General features: G+C 37.3%; 2 protein-coding genes and 1 long non-coding RNA gene across 4 annotated transcripts; all 3 read left to right on the top strand.

Moving 5' to 3' along the window:
* Positions 1 to 1648: 1648 nt before the first annotated feature.
* On the top strand, positions 1649 to 14172 carry LOC112203145 (wall-associated receptor kinase 2). The gene is made up of 8 exons (XM_024344156.2): positions 1649 to 1819; positions 7142 to 7598; positions 7779 to 7958; positions 8426 to 9571; positions 9686 to 9762; positions 13728 to 13855; positions 13980 to 14035; positions 14081 to 14172. Exons 1-8 carry the CDS (start codon positions 1649 to 1651, stop codon positions 14170 to 14172), a joined length of 2307 nt encoding a protein of 768 aa, XP_024199924.2.
* A 2675-nt stretch (positions 14173 to 16847) lies between these two features.
* Positions 16848 to 18183, top strand: LOC112203143 (uncharacterized protein C4.03c). Of its 2 annotated transcripts, none has more exons than XM_040506180.1 (3): positions 16848 to 17382; positions 17520 to 17665; positions 17763 to 18183. In XM_040506180.1, exons 1-3 carry the CDS (start codon positions 17301 to 17303, stop codon positions 17772 to 17774), a joined length of 240 nt encoding a protein of 79 aa, XP_040362114.1. In that variant the 5' UTR covers positions 16848 to 17300; the 3' UTR covers positions 17775 to 18183. The 2 variants fall into 2 exon arrangements, with proteins under 2 accessions (XP_040362114.1, XP_040362113.1); XM_040506179.1 differs by having other exon boundaries at positions 17741 to 18183.
* A 7-nt stretch (positions 18184 to 18190) lies between these two features.
* On the top strand, positions 18191 to 19680 carry LOC121049351. The gene is made up of 3 exons (XR_005799698.1): positions 18191 to 18769; positions 18874 to 18989; positions 19663 to 19680. It is a non-coding gene; the product is annotated as an uncharacterized LOC121049351 (long non-coding RNA).
* The last annotated feature ends 564 nt before the right edge of the window (positions 19681 to 20244 follow it).

Genomic DNA, 20244 nt, shown 5'->3' with positions numbered 1-20244 from the left:
ATTTATTTCAAATTATGTAGACCTTATAAATAACAAAACTATTTATGTACTTCTGGTAAAATTTAAATGTTAGTGGATTTGATTTTAAATATGAATATTTCATTGAGGTTCTTCTTTGCAGCGGTGTTATAATGGTTGTAATCATGAAACAATTGATAATGAGATGTTAGATTATTACTAATTTGAATTTTCATAATAGCGGGATTTTTTTAAAAAAAAAAATTTGTTCTCAATATTAATGGTAGGTTTCAATAATATTTTTTTTTAATATAAAAATTCAAATGATACCTTTATCATAGGGTATCCAACGCATAATGGATACTGAAGAAGATTCTTTGATTTTTTGCTTAATTAACATCAGATAAAAATTTATAATATTAAATGAAATATTAAGGTATTTTGTATCGTATACGTATAAAATCAGTATTTTTATATTTTGATTAATATATAAATATAAATTAAAAGAAAATAAAGAGAGAGAAAGAAAAACATTAATATAACATTTAAAATAAAATAAAAAATAGAGACACCAAAGTCAAAAGCGTGGCTTTTGCTTACTAGAGCCTGCAATAGAGGATACCATTTTTCATTCTGTGGCTGCACCGTACCTAATGACTTTTTGATACGGTTATCCATATTCTCTAGAGCAAAAGATACAGAAAAATTAAAGTGCTCTATAAGGCATATGCTAGTAGTGAGTTAAGAACACATGCATGATGCTAATATCGTAAAACATGCAAAGTAGTATACATTGAAATTAATATTCTGTACAACACATCACTACCAATGGGTTAATTAATCAATTATCTCGACATTAACTTGAATATGCATGCATGCTGTCATACCCTCTAGATCTTCCAAGGAAGATTTCCAGCAGTCATCTACGAATTGCGAGAGGAAAATTTGGTTTAAGACAACTTCAATCTACTTGGCACCTTGACATGATCTTAATGTCTATAAATTGACATAAACTAGTAAAGCAAAACAAGTTGCAACTACTACTTCAACTTGTTACCAAGGTCATCAACTAAAACGGAAAACGACTTGTCAAATTAACATAGAATAATTAGTTAGTTGCATAAAATTATCGATGAAATTTTTGGTTTTAAATACTCATATCCCCGCCAGTCATCCGTAGTGATATGTGTTAAAAAAAATTAAAAGACCAAGTTCAATCAAATTACTGTTAAAATCGGATGGAGACCATATAAATAAGATTATTTCGTCTTTTCATCTTAACCACGACTCCTGCTTTCTCAACTCGAGTAGGTTGAGCTAATGCACCTATGGCTCATGCGGGTGCAAATTTTCGCTCAAATTGAAAGATATGTACCATATCAACGTACTCGAACAAAAATAATTTTTGCCTAATCAGAAAACAAATCACACTTAAGCAGTAGGGTCTCTATGGACATTATTCTGGCTTGGCAAAGGGGGCAAAATTTGAAACCGATTGATCTCACCACTTGTGCTTGACTTTGAGGACGACCAAGACATTTCATTACCAAGTCTTCCTTCTATTTGTCTACAAAAAGCGAGGCTTGCAAGCACAACTTCACTCGTAAGAAATACAGTTTATACATTTACGCCTCTCAATTTGAGTATTAAATCAATTGGTGCAAGCAGGTTACTAAGTATGCAATTCATAATGGTAGCAGTGCTGGTTCTCTTAGCATTTGCGGCCTCGGCCGAAGAAGTAGCAGCAGCTGAAGCCGTCCTGCGTCAAGCCAAGCCTGGCTGCACTGACCGCTGTGGCAACCTCACCATTCCATATCCATTTGGCATAGGGCATGATTGTTACATGGAAGAAGCCTTTTCTGTTAGTTGTAACACATCCACTAAACCCCCGACAGCAATGTGGAGTGATAGTCCCATCGCTATTAACAACATATACCTGGTTGAAGGTGAGATGCAAATAACGCAGTACGTAGCCTACGATTGCTATAACAGCCAGGGCTCGACTGAGTCCAACGAACCCTTGCTCGCCGTGCCTCCTTTTAGTAGAAAAGAATACTTTGATTTTAGGGTTTTCAATAATAATACTATTCATCCCACAAAGGGGTATATATACAAGGACAAGAGGAGTAGTATAACCCTAATAGGAAACAATCATTCCTATAATTACATGATAACCTAAATAAATAAGAATCATAATTACATAAGATTTACAGCTATTCTACACTCCCCCTCAAGTTGGTGCATAGATGTCTATCATGCCCAACTTGTTAACTGAGCTGTCAAATATCTTCCTGAACACTCCTTTAGTAAGAACATCAGCTAACTGCTCTTCTGAGTTTACAAATGGAAAACGAATAACCTTTCTGTCAAGATTTTCTTTAATAAAATGACGGTCAACCTCCACATGCTTTGTCCTATCATGCTGAACTGGATTATGTGCAATCTCAATTGCAGCTTTATTATCACAATGCAAATCCATAGGTTGTCTAAGCTTGTAACCTAGATCTTTCAGGACATTACGAATCCATAACATTTCACAGACTCCATGTGCCATACCTCGAAATTCAGCTTCTGCACTTGATCTGGCCACAACTTTCTATTTCTTGCTACGCCAAGTGACAAGGTTCCCTCCTACAAAAGTGAAGTACCCAGATGTAGAACGCCTGTCAGTTTTATCACCAGCCCAATCTGCATCTGTGTATCCCCCAACTTCCAATTCATCCTTTTTCTCAAACAGTAATCCTTTACCTGGCGCCATCTTCAAATACCTCAAAATCCGAAAAACTGCATCCATATGATCTTCACTAGGACAATGCATAAACTGACTGACAACACTCACAGCATAAGCAATATCAGGTCTAGTATGTGAAAGATAAATCAACCTTCCTACAAGACGTTGATACCTTCCTTTATCAGTTGGAATTTGATCAGGATAAATGGCAAGTCTGTGATTCATCTCAATGGGTGTCTCAATTGGACTGCAGTCCAACATCCCCGTTTCAGTAAGTAAGTCAAGAACATACTTCCTTTGTGACAGTGAAATTCCCTTCTTAGACCTCGCAACTTCAATACCCAGAAAATATTTCAGTTGCCCCAGATCCTTTATTTCAAACTCCTTTGACAGATACTTTTGTAACTCATTCATCTCTTTCGGATCATCCCCTGTAACAATCATGTCATCAACATACACAATAAGAGCTGTAATCTTACCATTCTTGCGCTTGATAAACAAGGTATGGTCAGAATTGCTCTATCTATACCCAAAGGCTCTCATGGACTTTGAAAATCTCCCAAACCAGGCTCTTGGAGATTGCTTCAGGCCATACAAAGACTTCTTCAATTTACACACCTTGCCAACTTCACTTGGGTAATTCTTAACACCTGGGGGCATATCCATGTACACTTCTTCTTCCAAATTCCCATTAAGAAACGCATTCTTCACATCAAACTGGTGTAAGGGCCAATCTTTGTTTGCTGCAAGTGAGATTAGAATCCGAACAGTATTGATCTTTGCCACAGGTGCAAAAGTCTCCTCATAATCAATCCCATAACGTTGTGTGTATCCTTTGGCAACCAACTTCGCCTTGTATCTATTAATAGTTCCATCTACATTAAGCTTCACAGTAAATACCCAACGACACCCTACAGTCTTCTTTCCAACCGGCATAGGTACTAGTTCCCATGTTGCATTCTTTTGAAGAGCTTCCAATTCTTCATTCATCGCCTTTGTCCAATTTGGATCCGTCAATGCATCCTGCATGTTACTAGGAATAGATACAGTAGATAATTGATCAATAACAAGTGCATGTGACCCAGAAATCCTATGGTTAGACATAAAATTAGCTATAGGGTATTTAGCTTTGGCTTTGATATCTGGTTCATATTGTTTCTTAGGAATTCCCTTGGTAACCCTTTGTGATTTCCTAGGTTCGACACTTTCTAACCCAGAAGATTCATTAAAGTTTAGGGGTACCTGAGGAGGATCATTCTGACCGGGATCTTCAGTTGGTGATGTAGAAAGGGGAATATCTTGTGTGTGAGCTTCAGATACGTCTTGATTTTGATTCAAACTATCCAGAAAAGTCGTCTCTTCTGTCTCGGAATTCACAACACTCTGTTCGGTAGTTACATTTTCTGTTTCGGAATTCACAACACTCTGTTCGGCAGTCGCATTTTCTGTTTCGGAATTCGCAACACTTCGTTCGACAGTCGCATTGTCTATTTAGGAATTCATAATGCTCTGTTCGGCAACTGTATTTTCTGTTTCCAAATTTTTTCTACCCTTAAATGTATCCTCCAAATTTTCCAAGTCTTCAAAGACATCAAAATCAATAATAGAACGAGGATTCCCTTCACAACCTCTCTCCCCCTGAAGGGAAGACTGAGAAGCTCCCCCTGAGTAATAAGGCTCGGATTCACGAAAAGCAACATCAAGAGAGACATGTAAAGTGCCAGTAAGGGGATCATAACATCGATAACCCTTCTGGAAGTCAGCATAACCAACAAAGATACACTTACGGGCACGGGGATCAAGCTTGTTGCGTTGAGGCTTGGGAATATGAACATAGGCTGTGCACCCAAACACCCGGGGCTCCAAATTAGGCATAGAAGGGATGGTCAAAAATGTATGAAGCTTCTGATGAGGATTTTGAAACTCAATCATCCGTGAAGGAGTACGGTTGATAAGATATGCTGCAGATTTTACTGCTTCTCCCCAATAGGACCGAGGTACATTCATGCCAAATAAGGAAGCACGAACAACTTCCATCAACTGCCTGTTCTTCCATTCTGCTAACCCATTCTGTTGAGGAGTATAAGAATTGGAGGTTTGATGACGAATTCCATGTGACCGGCAAAACTCAATCATAGGGCCATTCACAAACTCTCCACCATTGTCAGACTGAAACACTCTGATGGATTGTTGATACTGAGTTGCCACCATTTTGTGAAATTCGATAAACATTCCAAATACATCACTCTTATTCTTCATTAATGACACCCATGTCATGCGAGTGCAATCATCAATAAACGTTACAAAATACCGAGCTCCAGAAAGAGAAGGAATCTTTGCAGGACCCCAGACATCAGAGTGAATTTTCATAAAAGGAACAAGACTTTTATTAAGACTTGGTGAATATGAAATACGGTGGCTCTTGGCCAGTTCACAAATGTCACAATGGAAATCCAAATCACTGACAACCGAAAACAAATGAGGTTGCAGCTTCTTAAGATAACTAAAAGATAGATTACCTAAACGGCGATGCCATAACCATACTGCTTCCTTTGCATTCTCTACCCTATTAATCTGATTAGCTTGCCCCAAAAGATGCTTCTGGTTTTCTCCAGTCTCTGTCAGATCCAGGTAGTATAATTTTCCCCTTCTAACACCATAACCAAGAATCCGCCGAGTCAGAATGTCCTGAAACACACAGAAAGATGGATAGAATGTCACAATACATGCAAGTGCTAAAATAATCTGACCAACAGATAGGAGATTATAAGCTAGTGAGGGAACAACTAGGACAGATTCAAGGGTTAAGGTATCAGATATAACAATAGAACCTTCTCCGGTGACCGGAGTTGGAGTACCATCAGCAGTAGAGACAATATTTTGAGAGGAACGTCTAAGGTTTTTCACAAGACTAGGGTCATTGGTCATATGATCAGATGCACCTGTATCAATTATCCATGTATTATTCAAAGTAGCCTTACCCTTCATACCTGACTGCGCTACATTAGCGGAGGCATTGTCGAGATGCTCTTCCTCTGTAGTAGCAATAGCCTCCTTGCCCGGATTCTTTCGCGGTTTCCTGGTGAAGTCCAACCAATCAGGGTAGCCAATCACTTCATAGCACCGCTCCTTGGTATGACCTACTTCCCCACAGACAACACATTTTTTGTTTGCGTATGGGTTTGGTTTGTCATGAGGACGGCGTGGAGAAGGACCTGAGAAGCCTGGAGGAGGACCTGGTCGGCGTTGAACGGCCATAATAGAAGATTCGGTAGGTACCGAACGCCCCATAGCTTGTTTCTCTGATTGCACCTTGCGAATGTAAGCATAGCTCTGCTCCAAGGAGAATTTAGGCTCCTTGCGTAGGATTTCTCCACGCACCTGATCGTACTCTGGGTCAAGTCCACTAAAAAATAAGTGAACACGCATCCGGGACATTGCTGAAGTTTCTTGAACGACAGCTGCAACATTATCATGTTGAGAGGCCACCCTTTGATCAATCTCCTGGAACATTGCCACTAACTCATTGTAGTAGGTCAGAATGGGCCTTCCATTCTGCTTTGCTTCAAAACACTTTTTATTCAACTCAAAGATTCGGGTTTCATCAGAATCATCATAAAATGTTTTCTCTACAGCTTCCCAAATATCTTTCGCAGTAGGGAGACGAATATACCGGTTCATGAGAGAGGATTCCATGGAGTCAATTAGCCAACTTTTCACCTTTTCATTGTCCGTGGCCCAAGCTTCATACTTTGCAGAATTCATGGCGGGTTCAGCCTTTACTCCGGTCAGATAACCAACCTTCCCTCGTGCTCCAATGCGCATTCTCATAAGAGGAGCCCATATGGTGTAGTTGGATTCATTCAAGACAACACTTGTGGGGAAAGCAGAGTTGTCTTGTTGGGTGGTGTAGTGGTGATGGATGATCGGTGAGGATGACACCATTGTCTTCTCGGGATTTGACTGTTCGCCTTCAATTGCAGGTCCGGCCATTGAGGAATTTGGGGTTTGTTTGTTTTTTTTTCAGGTTTGGTTTTTCTAGGGTTTCAAAAATTCAGGGATGGCTTGATTTTAATGGTGGTGGTACGCATCGGTTTGTGGTGTGCTTTGGGATTCAGGATTCATGATTCAGGATTCAGGATTCAGGATTTAGGATTCAAAGGATGCAGGCAAGTTCAAAGGATTGAACCTGCTTTGATACCAAGTAGAAAAGAATACTTTGATTTTAGGGTTTTCAATAATAATACTATTCATCCCACAAAGGGGTATATATACAAGGACAAGAAGAGTAGTATAACCCTAATAGGAAACAATCATTCCTATAATTACATGATAACCTAAATAAATAAGAATCATAATTACATAAGATTTACAGCTATTCTACACTTTCACCGTCTCTCATACTAGAAACAAGTTCATTGCCGTTGGTTGCGATACTTATGCAATTTTCAGAGGTTCCGTGCAGACGAAGAGAGGTACATGACCGGATGCATGTCCATATGTGACAACCTTGACAGCGTTGAACAGTCTTGCTCCGGGGTTGGGTGTTGCCTAACTGACATCCCTAGAGGACTTGAGAACTACACTGTCAGACTGGATAGCTACTATAATCATACATACATACTGGACTTCAATCCATGCAGCTATGCTTTCATTGTGGAAGAAGGCAAGTTTACCTTTTCCCCGAATACAAGTTTTAACGACCTCTCCAACACTGAAGAGCTTCCCATGATTCTTAATTGGGAAATTGGGGAAGGGCCATGTGATGAAGCTCAAAAGAAAGATGATTATGCATGCAAGGCAAATAGTAAGTGTGTCAATCGGACCATCAGCGATGAGCTATCTGGTTATATTTGTCACTGCCAGCCGGGTTATCAAGGGAACCCTTACCTCCCTGATGGTTGCCAAGGTGAAATATGCAAATAACAATTTATAGTGTATGCGTGCGCGAACTTTTCATTTAATTTTTTGTATTTAATATATTTGAGGGTGTGTTTGTGTGATTCAGTTGCTCCAGCAGGAAATTAAAGCTCAAATTTGGGAATTTACCTGATTGTTCATAAATGAGTTTTCCTGGTTTTCTTTTCAGATATTGATGAGTGCAAGGTTTCAAACCCATGCACCAATGGAAGGTGTGCAAATTCACCTGGAAGTTACTCTTGTTTGTGTGACAAAGGGTACAGAAGCAATGGAACAAATGATCAAAGTTGTATTAAGGAGATTCCTAAAAATCAACCAGAGACCACGCTCCTGCTTATTGTATCATTGAGTATGTACCATTTCCATAATAGCACGCTACATGCATCATATGATCATAGCCTAAAGTCTAACCTAAACTTTATTTGAACAATTATGCACCCAAATTCATTTACCTTCAGCTAAATTTGATCCAAACTGAAGTTCTCATGTCTATTTCTTAAAACAGAAATTAAAAAAGAGAAAGAAAGAAATGCCTTAAATTTACGGACCAAGTATTCTGTTCCTTTCTCAGTGATTTGAATATATATTGGAAGATGCTTTTACCTATAGATGTTTTCCCCTGTTTATAGTACCGACCTTTAAAAGCTTAGAAAGTTTGATTGATCTAAAATATTTACTAATTAAGAAGAAACAAATAAAAATAACTAAAGAATTTCTTTGCGAGCTCACTATAAAAATTCTCCTTAGAGGCCATTAGAAATAAAGTCTGTTTTGCCTCAATAACCACCTTTATTGATTGTTGCTATATATGTGAAGGTATAACTGGCGGATTCTTGGTTCTATTTGTTGGAATTTCATGGATATGTAGCGGAATAAAGAAAAGAAAATTCATGAAACTCAAAGAAAAGTACTTTAAAGAGAATGGTGGCTTATTGTTACTACAGAAACTCGCTAATCATGGAGGCTCGGTGGAGACAACAAAAATATTCACCACAGAAGAACTAGAGAAGGCAACAAACAATTACCATGAGAGTAGAGTCCTTGGAGAAGGAGGCTACGGAACAGTTTATAAAGGGGTACTACTTGACAACAAAGTGGTTGCAATAAAGAAGTCCAAAGGTGGTACCTCGATCCAGAGTGAACAGTTTGTTAATGAGGTGGTTGTTCTTTCCCAAATCAACCACAGAAATGTGGTGAAGCTACTAGGTTGTTGTTTAGAGACAGCAGTACCTTTACTAGTATATGAGTTTGTCACCCATGGCACTTTATATGAGCACATTCATAGAAAAAGATCACTACTGTCATTCGAATTACGAATGAAGATAGCTGTTGAAACAGCAGGAGCACTAGCATACTTACACTCATCTATATCCACGCCAATCATACATCGAGATGTGAAAGCAGCAAATATACTCCTAGATGATAATTATACAGCTAAAGTGTCGGACTTTGGAGCTTCACGGTTGGTTCCTTCAGGTCAAACTGAAATACAAACTTTAGTGCTCGGGACATATGGATACCTAGACCCAGAATATTTGCAGTCAAACCAACTAACAGAAAAAAGTGATGTCTACAGCTTTGGAGTTGTCCTAGTGGAGCTACTAACAAGCAAAGTGGCATTTTCTAATGACAGATGCCTAGCAAGCATCTTTGTTTCTTCCATGGATGAAGATTGCTTAAAACAAATTCTTGATGGTGCCATAGTGAACGAGGGAAACATTGAGACAGCAGAAAACGTGGCGAGTATCGCAAAAAGATGTTTGAGGGTAAAAGGGGAGGAAAGGCCTACCATGAAAGAAGTTGCCATGGAGTTAGAGGGAATGACAATTATGGCAAAGCATCCATGGGGAAAGAATGCCATGTTTTGTCCAGAGGAGAATGAGTACTTGCTTGGGTCACCTTCAGACAGTAATGTTATGGACGTTAGAGGAGGTGATCGCGATTCTAGTGGTTTAACTACTGGTATGACGACTGGGTATGACAGCATGCAAATCCAGATGTTGATGCCACGTGGTGATGGGCGATAGTTGGCATGTTCCACTGTTCCTCATGATTTATATACCATTTATTCTTTAGGGATGGTTGTAATCCTTGTTTCATTTCTAGCAATGCCTTATCAAATAAGTGAATGTAAGCATACTGTTAATGAGAACGTAAATTAAGTGTGGTCTTATATATACGTTGTTATGAATTCTTTCCCTACATTTTGTACGCAATGCAATAAAACAAGCAGGCATATAACTGTTGTAGGAGAATAGAATTGTGTATATTATTGATAATAGGAGTCCTTTAAATAAGGAGTTACAAGGTACCAAAAAGGTAATAAAATCCGATCACAATTGAATACCTAGAACACATTCCTATTACAACTCTAAACCCTAGTTTGTAGAGGCACACATTATGTCGACATCCTTCAACACTCCCTCTTGTGCCGCTCAAACTTGGTGATGACGCTTTGATTGTTGCCTCGTTAAAAACCTTGCCAGGTAACAAAAACCCTGTGGGACAAAAATAACCCTAGTCGAAGGACAAAATGAGCACAACACGTCATTCACTCTTCGAGATCGAACATGTAGACATCATGCCTCCCCCTGATGTCAATATCTCCCCCTGATTGCTACAATCATGGGAGTTCGGATAATTTTCTCAATCCGATGCTCTTCACATGTTTTTCGAAGGTGGATTTAGGTAACGACTTAGTAAATAAGTCTGCTACATTATCCTCTGATCGGATCTGGTTCACTTCAATATTTAGAAGTGTCTGTTGTTGCTGATTGTAAAAGAATTTAGGCGATATATGCTTGGTGTTGTCGCCCTTGATGAAACCTAATTTCATTTGCTCAATACAAGCTGCATTATCTTCATAAATGCATGTAGGTTCATCTGTGGTAGACTTCAAACCACAAGTTCCTCGAATGTGTCTAACTACAGACCTTAGCCATATGCATTCTCGCACGGCTTCATGTAGAGCAATAATCTCTGCTTGATTTGAGGAAGTAGCAACAAGGGTCTTCTTTGTAGACCTCCAAGATATCGCACTGCTTCCCATGGTAAAGACATAACCTGTTTGGGAGCGACCTTTGTGAGGGTCAGAAAGATACCCTGCATCAGCAAAACCCATCAAGACATCGTTGTTATTTTGATGGAGAGGAGGAGGAGCACGGAAGGTGGCATTTTGCCTTGTGGAGTCCGATCTCACACTTCCATTATTTCTCTTCTCTCTGTAGGGATAAAACAAGCCCATATCAATCGTACCTCTCATGTATCGAAAGATTGTCTTTATGCCAATCCAATGGCGGCGTGTTGGCGCAGAACTATGTCGAGCTAACAAGTTCACTGCGAATGAGATGTCCGGTCTTGTGCATTGAGCTAAGTACAACAATGCGCCTATTGCACTTAGATAGGGCACTTCAGCCTCTAATAAGTCTTCGTCCTCATCCCTTGGACGAAACGGATCTTTTTCAGGCTCAAGACTATGACCAATCATGGGAGTACTCATAGGCTTTGCTTTATCTTCATTAAAGCGCCTTAATAATTTTTTAGTATAAGCTGACTGATGGATCATAATCCCATCACTACGCTGCTCGATTTCCAGTCCGAGACAAAACCGTGTTTTCCCAAGATCTTTCATCTCAAATTCGGATTTCAAGTACTTAGCAGTTTCCTTTAACTCATCTAGAGTTCCAATTAGGTTCATGTCATCGACATAAACTGCTATAATTGAAAATCTGGAACTTGTCCTCTTTATAAACACGCATGGGCATATTTCATCATTGACATATCCCTTCCCAATCAAGTAGTCACTTAGACTGTTATACCACATCAGTCCGGATTGTTTCAATCCATATAGTGAGCGTCTCAATCTTATTGAAAACGCACTCCGTGATTTAGAGCCACTTGATTTGGGTAATTGAAGTCCATCTGGAACCTTCATATATATCTCTGAATCTAGATCCCCATAGAGATATGATGTAACCACATTCATAAGCTGCATGTCAAGTTTTCGGGAACTACCAAACTGACAAGGTAGCGGAACGTTATAACGTCCATTACGGGAGAGTATGTCTCCTCGTAGTCTATTCTAGGGCGTTGTGAGAAACCTTGCGCCACAAGGCGGGATTTGTATCTAACAACCTCATTTTTCTCATTATGCTTTCTAACAAAGACCTATTTATGGCCAACAGGCTTTATACTTGGGGGTGTCAGTGTTATAGGCCCAAATACCTGTCTCTTTGTTAGTGAATCCAATTCAACCTGGATCGCATTTTTACATTTAGGCCAGTCTGCTCTTCGTTGACATTCTTCAACGGAGCGAGGTTCGATATCATCATGTTCTATAATTCCTTGAGCGATAGAATATGCAAACACGTCATCAAGGATAATAGAGTCTCGACTCAACGTCTCATGTACACTAGTGTAATTCATGGAGATCTCTATATTCTCTGGAATTGGTTCTGACATTGGAGCGTCCCCCAATGATGTCTCTTGGACATAACCATAATCCGGAATATCTTCATGAGACGGGTTATTTATGTCAATGATTAACGGATCTCTTTGTGCCAAACTCGCTTTCTTTCTCGGGCGAGAATCCATCGAACCTTTGGGCCTCCCACGTTTCCTTGCTGGGAGCCGGGCCTGAGCCACATTGCCATCACCATTAGTGGTGGCAGCGCCATGCTAAATACCCCTAGAGGTGGCGCCATGTCCACTATTTTTAGGGACATCAATCCTTGCAGGCACGTTTGCAGCAAGTATATGTGATCTTGTCACTTTAGTGATATATATCAGAAAACGCGTCAGGCATAGAGTCTGCTATGTTCTGAAGATCGATAATTCTCCGCACTTCAATTTCGGACTGTACGGTTCGGGGATCAAGATGAGACAAAATGGGGACAGACCATGACAATTCCTGTCTTTCCTGTTGAACATTATTGTTCTTATCTCCCCCTAACGACGGGAAGACTGTCTCATCAAATTGACAATCTGCAAATCTTGCGGTAAATTGACCGCCTGTCAAGGGTTCCAAATAGCGGATAATGGTTGGAGAGTCATATCCAACATAAATGCCCAATCGTCTTTGAGGACCCATTTTGGTGCGCTGTGGCGGCGCAATTGGCACATAAACTGCACACCCGAATATGTGTAAGTGTGAGACATTAGGCTCATACACTACTAAAAAGAATTGCAATTGCTTCGCTTTTTTACTTCGGCAACAGTTGCCGTCGCAACAGAGACCCTATTGCTACCGAAAATGTTCCGTCGCGATTTAGTCTTGTTATTTGCGATGGAAAATATTTGCCGTAGTAAGTTTGTAACCAATTACGACGGATTTTTATCTTGCCGTCGTAAAATACATGTGTATGTTTACTTTACCAAAAAAAACAAGAGGAAAGAAGACCTGGCAACACATAAACGTCACCGTTCTTGGCGCTAATCCAAATAATCTTCCCTCTATTTTTCCCTCTGTTTTTTTGGGCAAAATTTCCTACTAACAAAACAGCCCTAGCCCTAATTCTTTTTCCGTCCCAAACACAACCGCTCTCTCTCTCTCTCTCTCTCTCTCTCTCTTGCCCAGTACCTCACCACTCTCTCTCTCGCCCAAAGTCCCAAATTGAAAATTTCTCATCTCCGGAACCTCACCATTCCCGCCGTTATGAACATTCCGATGACCGAATCTTCTTCTTGCCGTCAGCTTACAGGTGACTCTTTGATTTTTAGCTTTTTGTGTAATTCGGCTCTTGGTTGTATTCGTATTCTAATTTTGGGTCTGTATGGGATAGAACAAAAACTTGAGGAGGGAGGAACCCCCAAAACAAATTTGAATAAAAACCCCCAAAAAATTCCAACTTTGAAATCAGAGGACTCCCAAAACCTATAAAGTTTCAGACTTTGAGTCTTCTTCATGTATCTGCAACTTAGAAACCTCGATTTCTTGTTCTCTGTACCATCAATTTGGCTCTGTAAAAGGTAATTAAGCTTCTTTTTTTTTTTGCACGAGGGGTTCGGTTAGATACTTGAATACACATGATCTTTCACTATATTCAAATTAGATCTTGTGCATTTCTGCTGCTGAAATTTGTGATACACGTGTGACTGACTGTGCTTTTTGGATTTTCAGGGAAGCAAGTGCATACTGGACTCGGCCACAGCTTCAGTTTCAGTCAACCCTGTGTCTCTCTTTTTCTTTGATGAAGCAAATTTGAAGGTTGAATTTCAATTCAAAAACTTGATTGGGAAGAAGATCTAGTATGTTGATTACGATACAACAAAAACTAAACCCTAAGGTTTTTTTTTTATTGCAAATTACAGTAGCTTGAGGAGGTAGCTGGTTGAGTTGTGGATTGTGGTTTTGATTTTGTATGCTTTGCAGCTCCTCGAACTGGAACAGAACAATTGGGCTACTCTTCCTATTGAGTAATCTCCAAGGTAGTTTTACTTGATTTCATCATTTTATTTTGCTATTAATTGCAGATTTTATTGGAGTTAGGTTGGGGTTTATGGCTCAATTTGGTTCTGATGATTGCTCGATTTCGTTAGGTTGGGGATACTTGGCTGATTGTTAGCTTAGAGTATGAAGTTTTACTGTTTCTATATATTCTTGGGTTTTGTTCGAGTCAAATGATTGGAGCAAAAGTTGCTGAAACTAAATTAATTTCCAGAATAAGTAAAACTTGAACAACAGCTGATGTCCTCTTACAAATCAAAAGAAACCATGTCCTGTTTATTATATCCATCTTAATCTAGCAGTCTTTTATTTGAGATAGAATCCTTAGAAACACATTGTACCTACTATCTTTGCTTGTCCCAGTCTAGCTATCGACAATAGTCGACTTTACCATATGAGTCAAGCTTTATCAAGTGACATTCTTCTTTAATTAGAATGATAAATGGGGCATCAAATATTAACATTATAGCACAAAATGAAATAATCATATATACACTCACTTGAATCCCATTTCAAATTTCATAAACCTTACAGACCATTTTAGCAATGAATTCCAAAGTAAATTTCTTAGTAAGTAAGCTTTGCAACTGTCATAAACTTTTAACAGAGGTTGTACAAAGCACATTTGATAGAAGAATTGTGATAACACATAAATTAGTGCATGTTTTCATAAATTAGTAGTATTTGGATGATTAAACATGAACATCTATGAAGTTATTTTGAAATGCCCGCTTCCAAGAATTCTTGGGTACCTTGGTGTTTGCCATACCCTCATTTTGTTAAATATTTTGGACCATTGGATTAGTAATATATCCAATGGTTCAAAATATTTAACAAATTGGTAACTTGTTTAGCTCTTAGCCTTTCTAATTATGCTACTCATTTCCAATAAGCAAAAATGTTAACACAAACTACTAATTGAATTGAAAACAATAAAGATAGTGAAAACAATAAAGCCAATTAATGTTTGATTATCAATTGACAATTACATTTTTTCCTTTTTCAAAAAAAATTAAAAGAACCTTCTATCCTAGGTTCACCGAATTACTATTAGTTAAATAGTCTATATTACTAATTAATTTTATCATTAGCGAGTTAATGTTTGATTAATGCTTGTTATCAATGGACAATTACACAATTGAAAATTATGTTTTTTCCTTATTAAAAACAAAACCTTCTAACCTAAACTCGCAAAATTAGTATTAATTAAGTAGTCTTTATTACCAATAATTATATCATTAGTAGTTTCCTTAACCAAATATAATTCTTTGTACATGCATTTTATGACAACCACAACAATTAGTGTAAAAATAAATAATATTTGTTTTAAATGTAGTCAAATGAGAACCTACTTTAGGACTTATTTACTCAAATGAGAATCAACTTTACTCTAATGAGAACCTATTACAATTACCACTTTTAGGACTTAATTACTCAAATGAGAACCTACTTTACTCTAACGAAGACCTTATTTACTTTAATGAGGATTTTTTTTCTAATTATCACATGTGTCCTCAAAGTGGTTACATGAGTCCTCATAGTGGTAAATATTATATAAAATAGAACATGTATGAGAAATGTTAATGTCCATAGCTTTACACGTCGTCATTTGTGTAATAAAGTTCTCCCTTGCGTAGTGAAAGTAATATATTGTGTAATGTCCATAGTCGAATTAGTAATTACTCTTAATCGACGTAATTTACCACAAATTCCAACAATTGACCGAAAAACGAAAAGTTTTGTTCTAATTATAGTAATTATTTCACCTAAACTAATGTACTAATTTATGGACAATTTAACAAGTATGACAACAAATTTGTTGTCAGAGTGGTAAATTTTTATGTTTTTATCATTAATGAAATGATTACTACAATGTCTACATATTTGACTACAATCACAACAATTGATGTAAAAGTGGTAACTTTTGTCCTACTTAAAGTAATTACTTAACCTAAACTAATGTACTAATTTATGGACAATTTAACATGTGCAACAACAAATTTGTTGTCAAAGTGGTAAATCGTTATATTTTTATCATTAATGGAATAATTACTCAATGACTACATATTTTACCATAACTCGCAACTATTGGTGTAAAAGCGGTAACTTTTGTTCTGATTGTAGTAATTACTTCAAAAACTATACCATTTAAAAGATTACCAACCATTTTACAATTCTGACAACATTTGTGTTGTGAACATGGTAAAATTAAAATTAGACCAAAAGATATGTAATAACTCAGTATTGTAAGGAGCTTCTCCACTTGATAATCAATGTTCTAAATTTGATAAAAGTTGTCCAAATATGACACTTACATCTTTGCTGACCACTCAATTACAAGAACCACAACAACTGTTGTCATAAGTCGTAATTGTAGTTCAACTATGTGTAATTCATTATTTTGACAATACTTGTTACATGATTTTTAACAATGTTACATATCAAGAAAGAGTGTGTTGTTAATATGGTAAATTTTATTTTTAAAAATGACACATGTTGATATTTAATTGGGTAACCTGTTGACCAGTTCAATAGGTTTCCACTATATTAATTTACTAAAAGTAAAAAAAATAAAAAAATAAGGGTATGACATACATCAAGATACCTAAGACGACCCCCTAATATATTATCTTATTCTGATTTGGATTCACAATCAATAATGACTTGGACCCAACTTCTGGTTAATTAAAATTCCAAAAACGCAATTTGCTAATATCCAAACTGTAGGTAACTTTTATTTCACTTCATCTAATCCACTATTACCATTAAATATTTCTTAGTGCAGGCCAAATTATTTTGTTTATAATATTAAATATTTCTTGCCTCTAATTATATAAGTTGATACACAGCCCTTGTTACAGTTCTTGGCTCCAGTATGTAAAATCACTCTTTATCTTTTCTGTTGTGCAATATGTTTCTGATTTAGTGATTGAGTTGTGCAATATAATATTAAATGAAGTTAAATATTTCTTCTGACAGAGGAAGTACACAGCCCTTGTTACAGTTCTTGGCTCCAGTATGTAAAATCACTCTATCTTTTCTGTTGTGCAATATGTTTCTGATTTAGTGATTGGGTTGTTTTGTTACAGTTTATTGTGTAAACAATTCACTATATCTCTAACATTGGTAACATTGTCACAGGTGGAAACTTGTAAGGACCGTATTGGATCAGCACTTGAAACAATTAGACCAACAACTTCATGGGAGAGAACAACAGTAGTAGGGCAAGGAGTAGATGGTGTTCTGATGGGTGGGCGAGGTTTTGGCGTGGCAATTGAAGCCCTTTTAAACTACCTTGGATCTGAATATGGAAGCACATTTGCACTAGGTAGGTGGTGAATCTCAGAGCTCAATATTTTCTATAGCAGTGCTCTGTTATAATCAGAGGTTAAACTCGTGTTCTTATCATCACATGACATAGAAAAGCATGATATAGGTTGTTGTCTCCTTTGCAAGTAACCGCAGGTAGAGTCTTTACCTTTTTGTCTGGTCCTCCTGACTATGGAGCTGGGCAACTAGATACAAGACGGTACGATAAACAATATGCTAGTAGAGGAGAGGATGCGGACCGTGCATTGCTTCCTGAGCAGACACCTTTCTATAAAGATTTGGTAATTTAATCTTACTTGTCTGTGGTCATCTGTTGAATATCTTTCTGTAAGTGTAAGCATTGACATATTTTACAGGCTGCTGTCGCTATTCAAGCAGGTGTTTGCGTAGACATCTTTGCTGTTACAAATGAGTATACAAATTTGGCGTCTCTGAAGTTTCTTAGAGTAGAAAGTGGAGGCTCATTGTACTTTATTCAAATACTGATGATTCAACACTTCCACAGGACATGTGAGTAGTCCTTGAAATACTGTAGATTTATATTGATATTCTAGTGTGTGATGTGGGATAGAACTTAACTAGACCAATTAACTTCAGTATTAGTTAAGACTTTGAAGCTCATTTAGCAGGCGTGCTGCACTACAGATTAGAAAATTCAAATAAAAGAAAGCAGTTTTATTCCCACGTTAAGTTCCTTAGAAGATCAATTCAAAGTGCATCCTCCTTTCTTTTAGGTTCTTATTTCCTCATATTTCAGTGCAAGTCTTGAATCATTCGTTTTGTCATGTGCTTGGATTATCAGTAATAATTATAAGCAATTTATAGGATTCAAACTCAGGTGTAAAGATGAATGAATATAATGGAGGATTGCTTGGAATTTCAGAATGAAAATGTTCTCAATATAATAAATTATCAAAGAGCATGGGAAAGTCAATACATGTGATATGGTTCAAAAGGCCAATTTTTGTTTTCTCATCCATGTGTATGCATGTATATGTCTGTGTTATTAGTTATTAAATATGTTAGCAAGTGATGCAGTTAAATTCCATCTAGTATGTATTATGTATACTTTAATGAATATCTTATCTTTGCTTCTAATTTTGATGGAGATAGATATAGTAAGCCATTGGATAGAGTGACAAATAAGTTTTTAGGTTTCGAGAATATTAAATTATCTTCGAGGGTGCCCTCATTGGAGCTGGGCCAATTCTCACTGGTTCTTACCCTTCTCGACAAAAGATGTAAAGGTTCTAAGCATACATAACATATCTAGGTTCTAGTGACTGAGATGCATGATTTGCAGGTACTGGATGCCAAGTCGACCATATGCTTTTGGCTGTGTACTGCGATTGAGGACATCATCTGAATTCAAAACTGGCCATTCTGTAAGTGTCCTGTTGTTTGCTGTCAGAGTCACTGCTAGTAATGCACCATTTATTATTATAATAATAGTAATAATAACATAATTCATTATTATTATTATTTGCAGTATGGTCACTTCTTTCCAGATCCACAGTATGAGAATGTTCAACACATTATCTGTTGTGATTCTTACGCCACATATGCTTATGACTTGGAGTTTGAAGCTACCAAGGAATTTGCAAAGTAAGTATGTAGCTCAGATTGCCATCATGGTGTCTTCCTTTTGACTGAAACAAAATAATGCTTGATTACTATATATGATTTTGAGTTGGAAGATACTAAGGGATTCCAGTGCTGTTGGTTAAGGTTAATTTTCATAGTGAAAGCTATACTTGAGAATCATGCATGTTCCATGATTTCTACTTTCTCCATTTGTCACTTTAAAGAGCTCTGGAAGCACATTTAGATCCCAAACAACAGCCCACTTCCGTTTGTAGGAAGCATCTAGTAATGGATAATTAGCTTATTGTGCAGCTGTTTTGACTTTTATGTGGTATGCCCCTCGGGTTAAAGGTTGTCCGTATTTTTAGTGCAGGAAACTCCCTTATGGCTTATTCCTCATCAATGCCGAAGCTTAGCTCTCTGAATTTACAGTATGAATATTAGATTGCTTGTAAAGTATTAGCTACCCATTGCGATAAGATGAATCTTGTGGACATGAATATGATAGACAAGCACACACAACGACATCCTTGTGCATTACAATAACTGTTACTATTGATTGAGGTCCATCAATGCCTTAATGTTTTTTGTTTTGTTTGTATAGACACCATCACGAAATAATATGTGCATTTTGTTGTGTATCTTGCTTACTGGACATTAAGGTAACATTGGTTTTTTTATGTTTATATTACAGGTTCTCATGGCAAAAAGAGCAAAGCAAATGAAAGCAAGTGCAAAGCTCACAAAATGACAAAGTAAAATGGTGCACTTGTGATTATTGTTTTATTTCAAGTGTGGTTATAATTTTCAATACTTGGAAATGACAACACATTTATTTTCATTTTAGTGTTTGTATTTGAATATGGTACGATGACTCAATGGATATGTTTAACTATATTTTTCATGAATTAATGTTAATTTCTGCAGATATTTAATTGCTTAACTATTACTATTATTATTTATTTGTTTAATTTTGTGGAAATAGGCAAAAATAAATAAAATAATAATAATAATAAAACAAAATTAGCGTTTGCAACGGCCATTTCAGCGTCGCAATTGGTATAAAATTATATAGTTTTATCTATTTATCAAAATATTTTAATAAAAGTTTATAAATATAATTGCGACGGCAAACTAACCGTAGCATCAATTTTGGCGGCAAGATTTGGCGGTTATTTTGAAAATATACACATTGCGACGGCAACATAGCCGTAACAAATACCTCCACCTGGGCTACCCTAATGGAAATTTTGCAACGGAAGCCTGTGTAGCAAAT

The sequence above is a fragment of the Rosa chinensis genome, chromosome 5, assembly GCF_002994745.2.
Source record: "Rosa chinensis cultivar Old Blush chromosome 5, RchiOBHm-V2, whole genome shotgun sequence".
NCBI lineage: Eukaryota > Viridiplantae > Streptophyta > Magnoliopsida > Rosales > Rosaceae > Rosa > Rosa chinensis.
This window is presented reverse-complemented; position numbering and strand designations above follow the sequence as displayed.

Bases quoted from the DNA above. Each gene is read 5' to 3' on its own strand.
- LOC112203145 (XM_024344156.2), top strand. From the start codon at position 1,649: ATGGTAGCAGTGCTGGTTCTCTTAGCATTTGCGGCCTCGGCCGAAGAA. The intron at 7,599-7,778 runs GTGAAATATGCA...TTTTCTTTTCAG, and splicing joins CCTCCCTGATGGTTGCCAAG to ATATTGATGAGTGCAAGGTT. The intron at 9,572-9,685 runs GTATGACGACTG...TTTATTCTTTAG, and splicing joins TTCTAGTGGTTTAACTACTG to GGATGGTTGTAATCCTTGTT.
- LOC112203143 (XM_040506179.1), top strand. From the start codon at position 17,301: ATGGGTGGGCGAGGTTTTGGCGTGGCAATTGAAGCCCTTTTAAACTAC. The intron at 17,383-17,519 runs GTAGGTGGTGAA...AAGTAACCGCAG, and splicing joins TGGAAGCACATTTGCACTAG to GTAGAGTCTTTACCTTTTTG. The intron at 17,666-17,740 runs GTAATTTAATCT...CATATTTTACAG, and splicing joins CACCTTTCTATAAAGATTTG to GCTGCTGTCGCTATTCAAGC.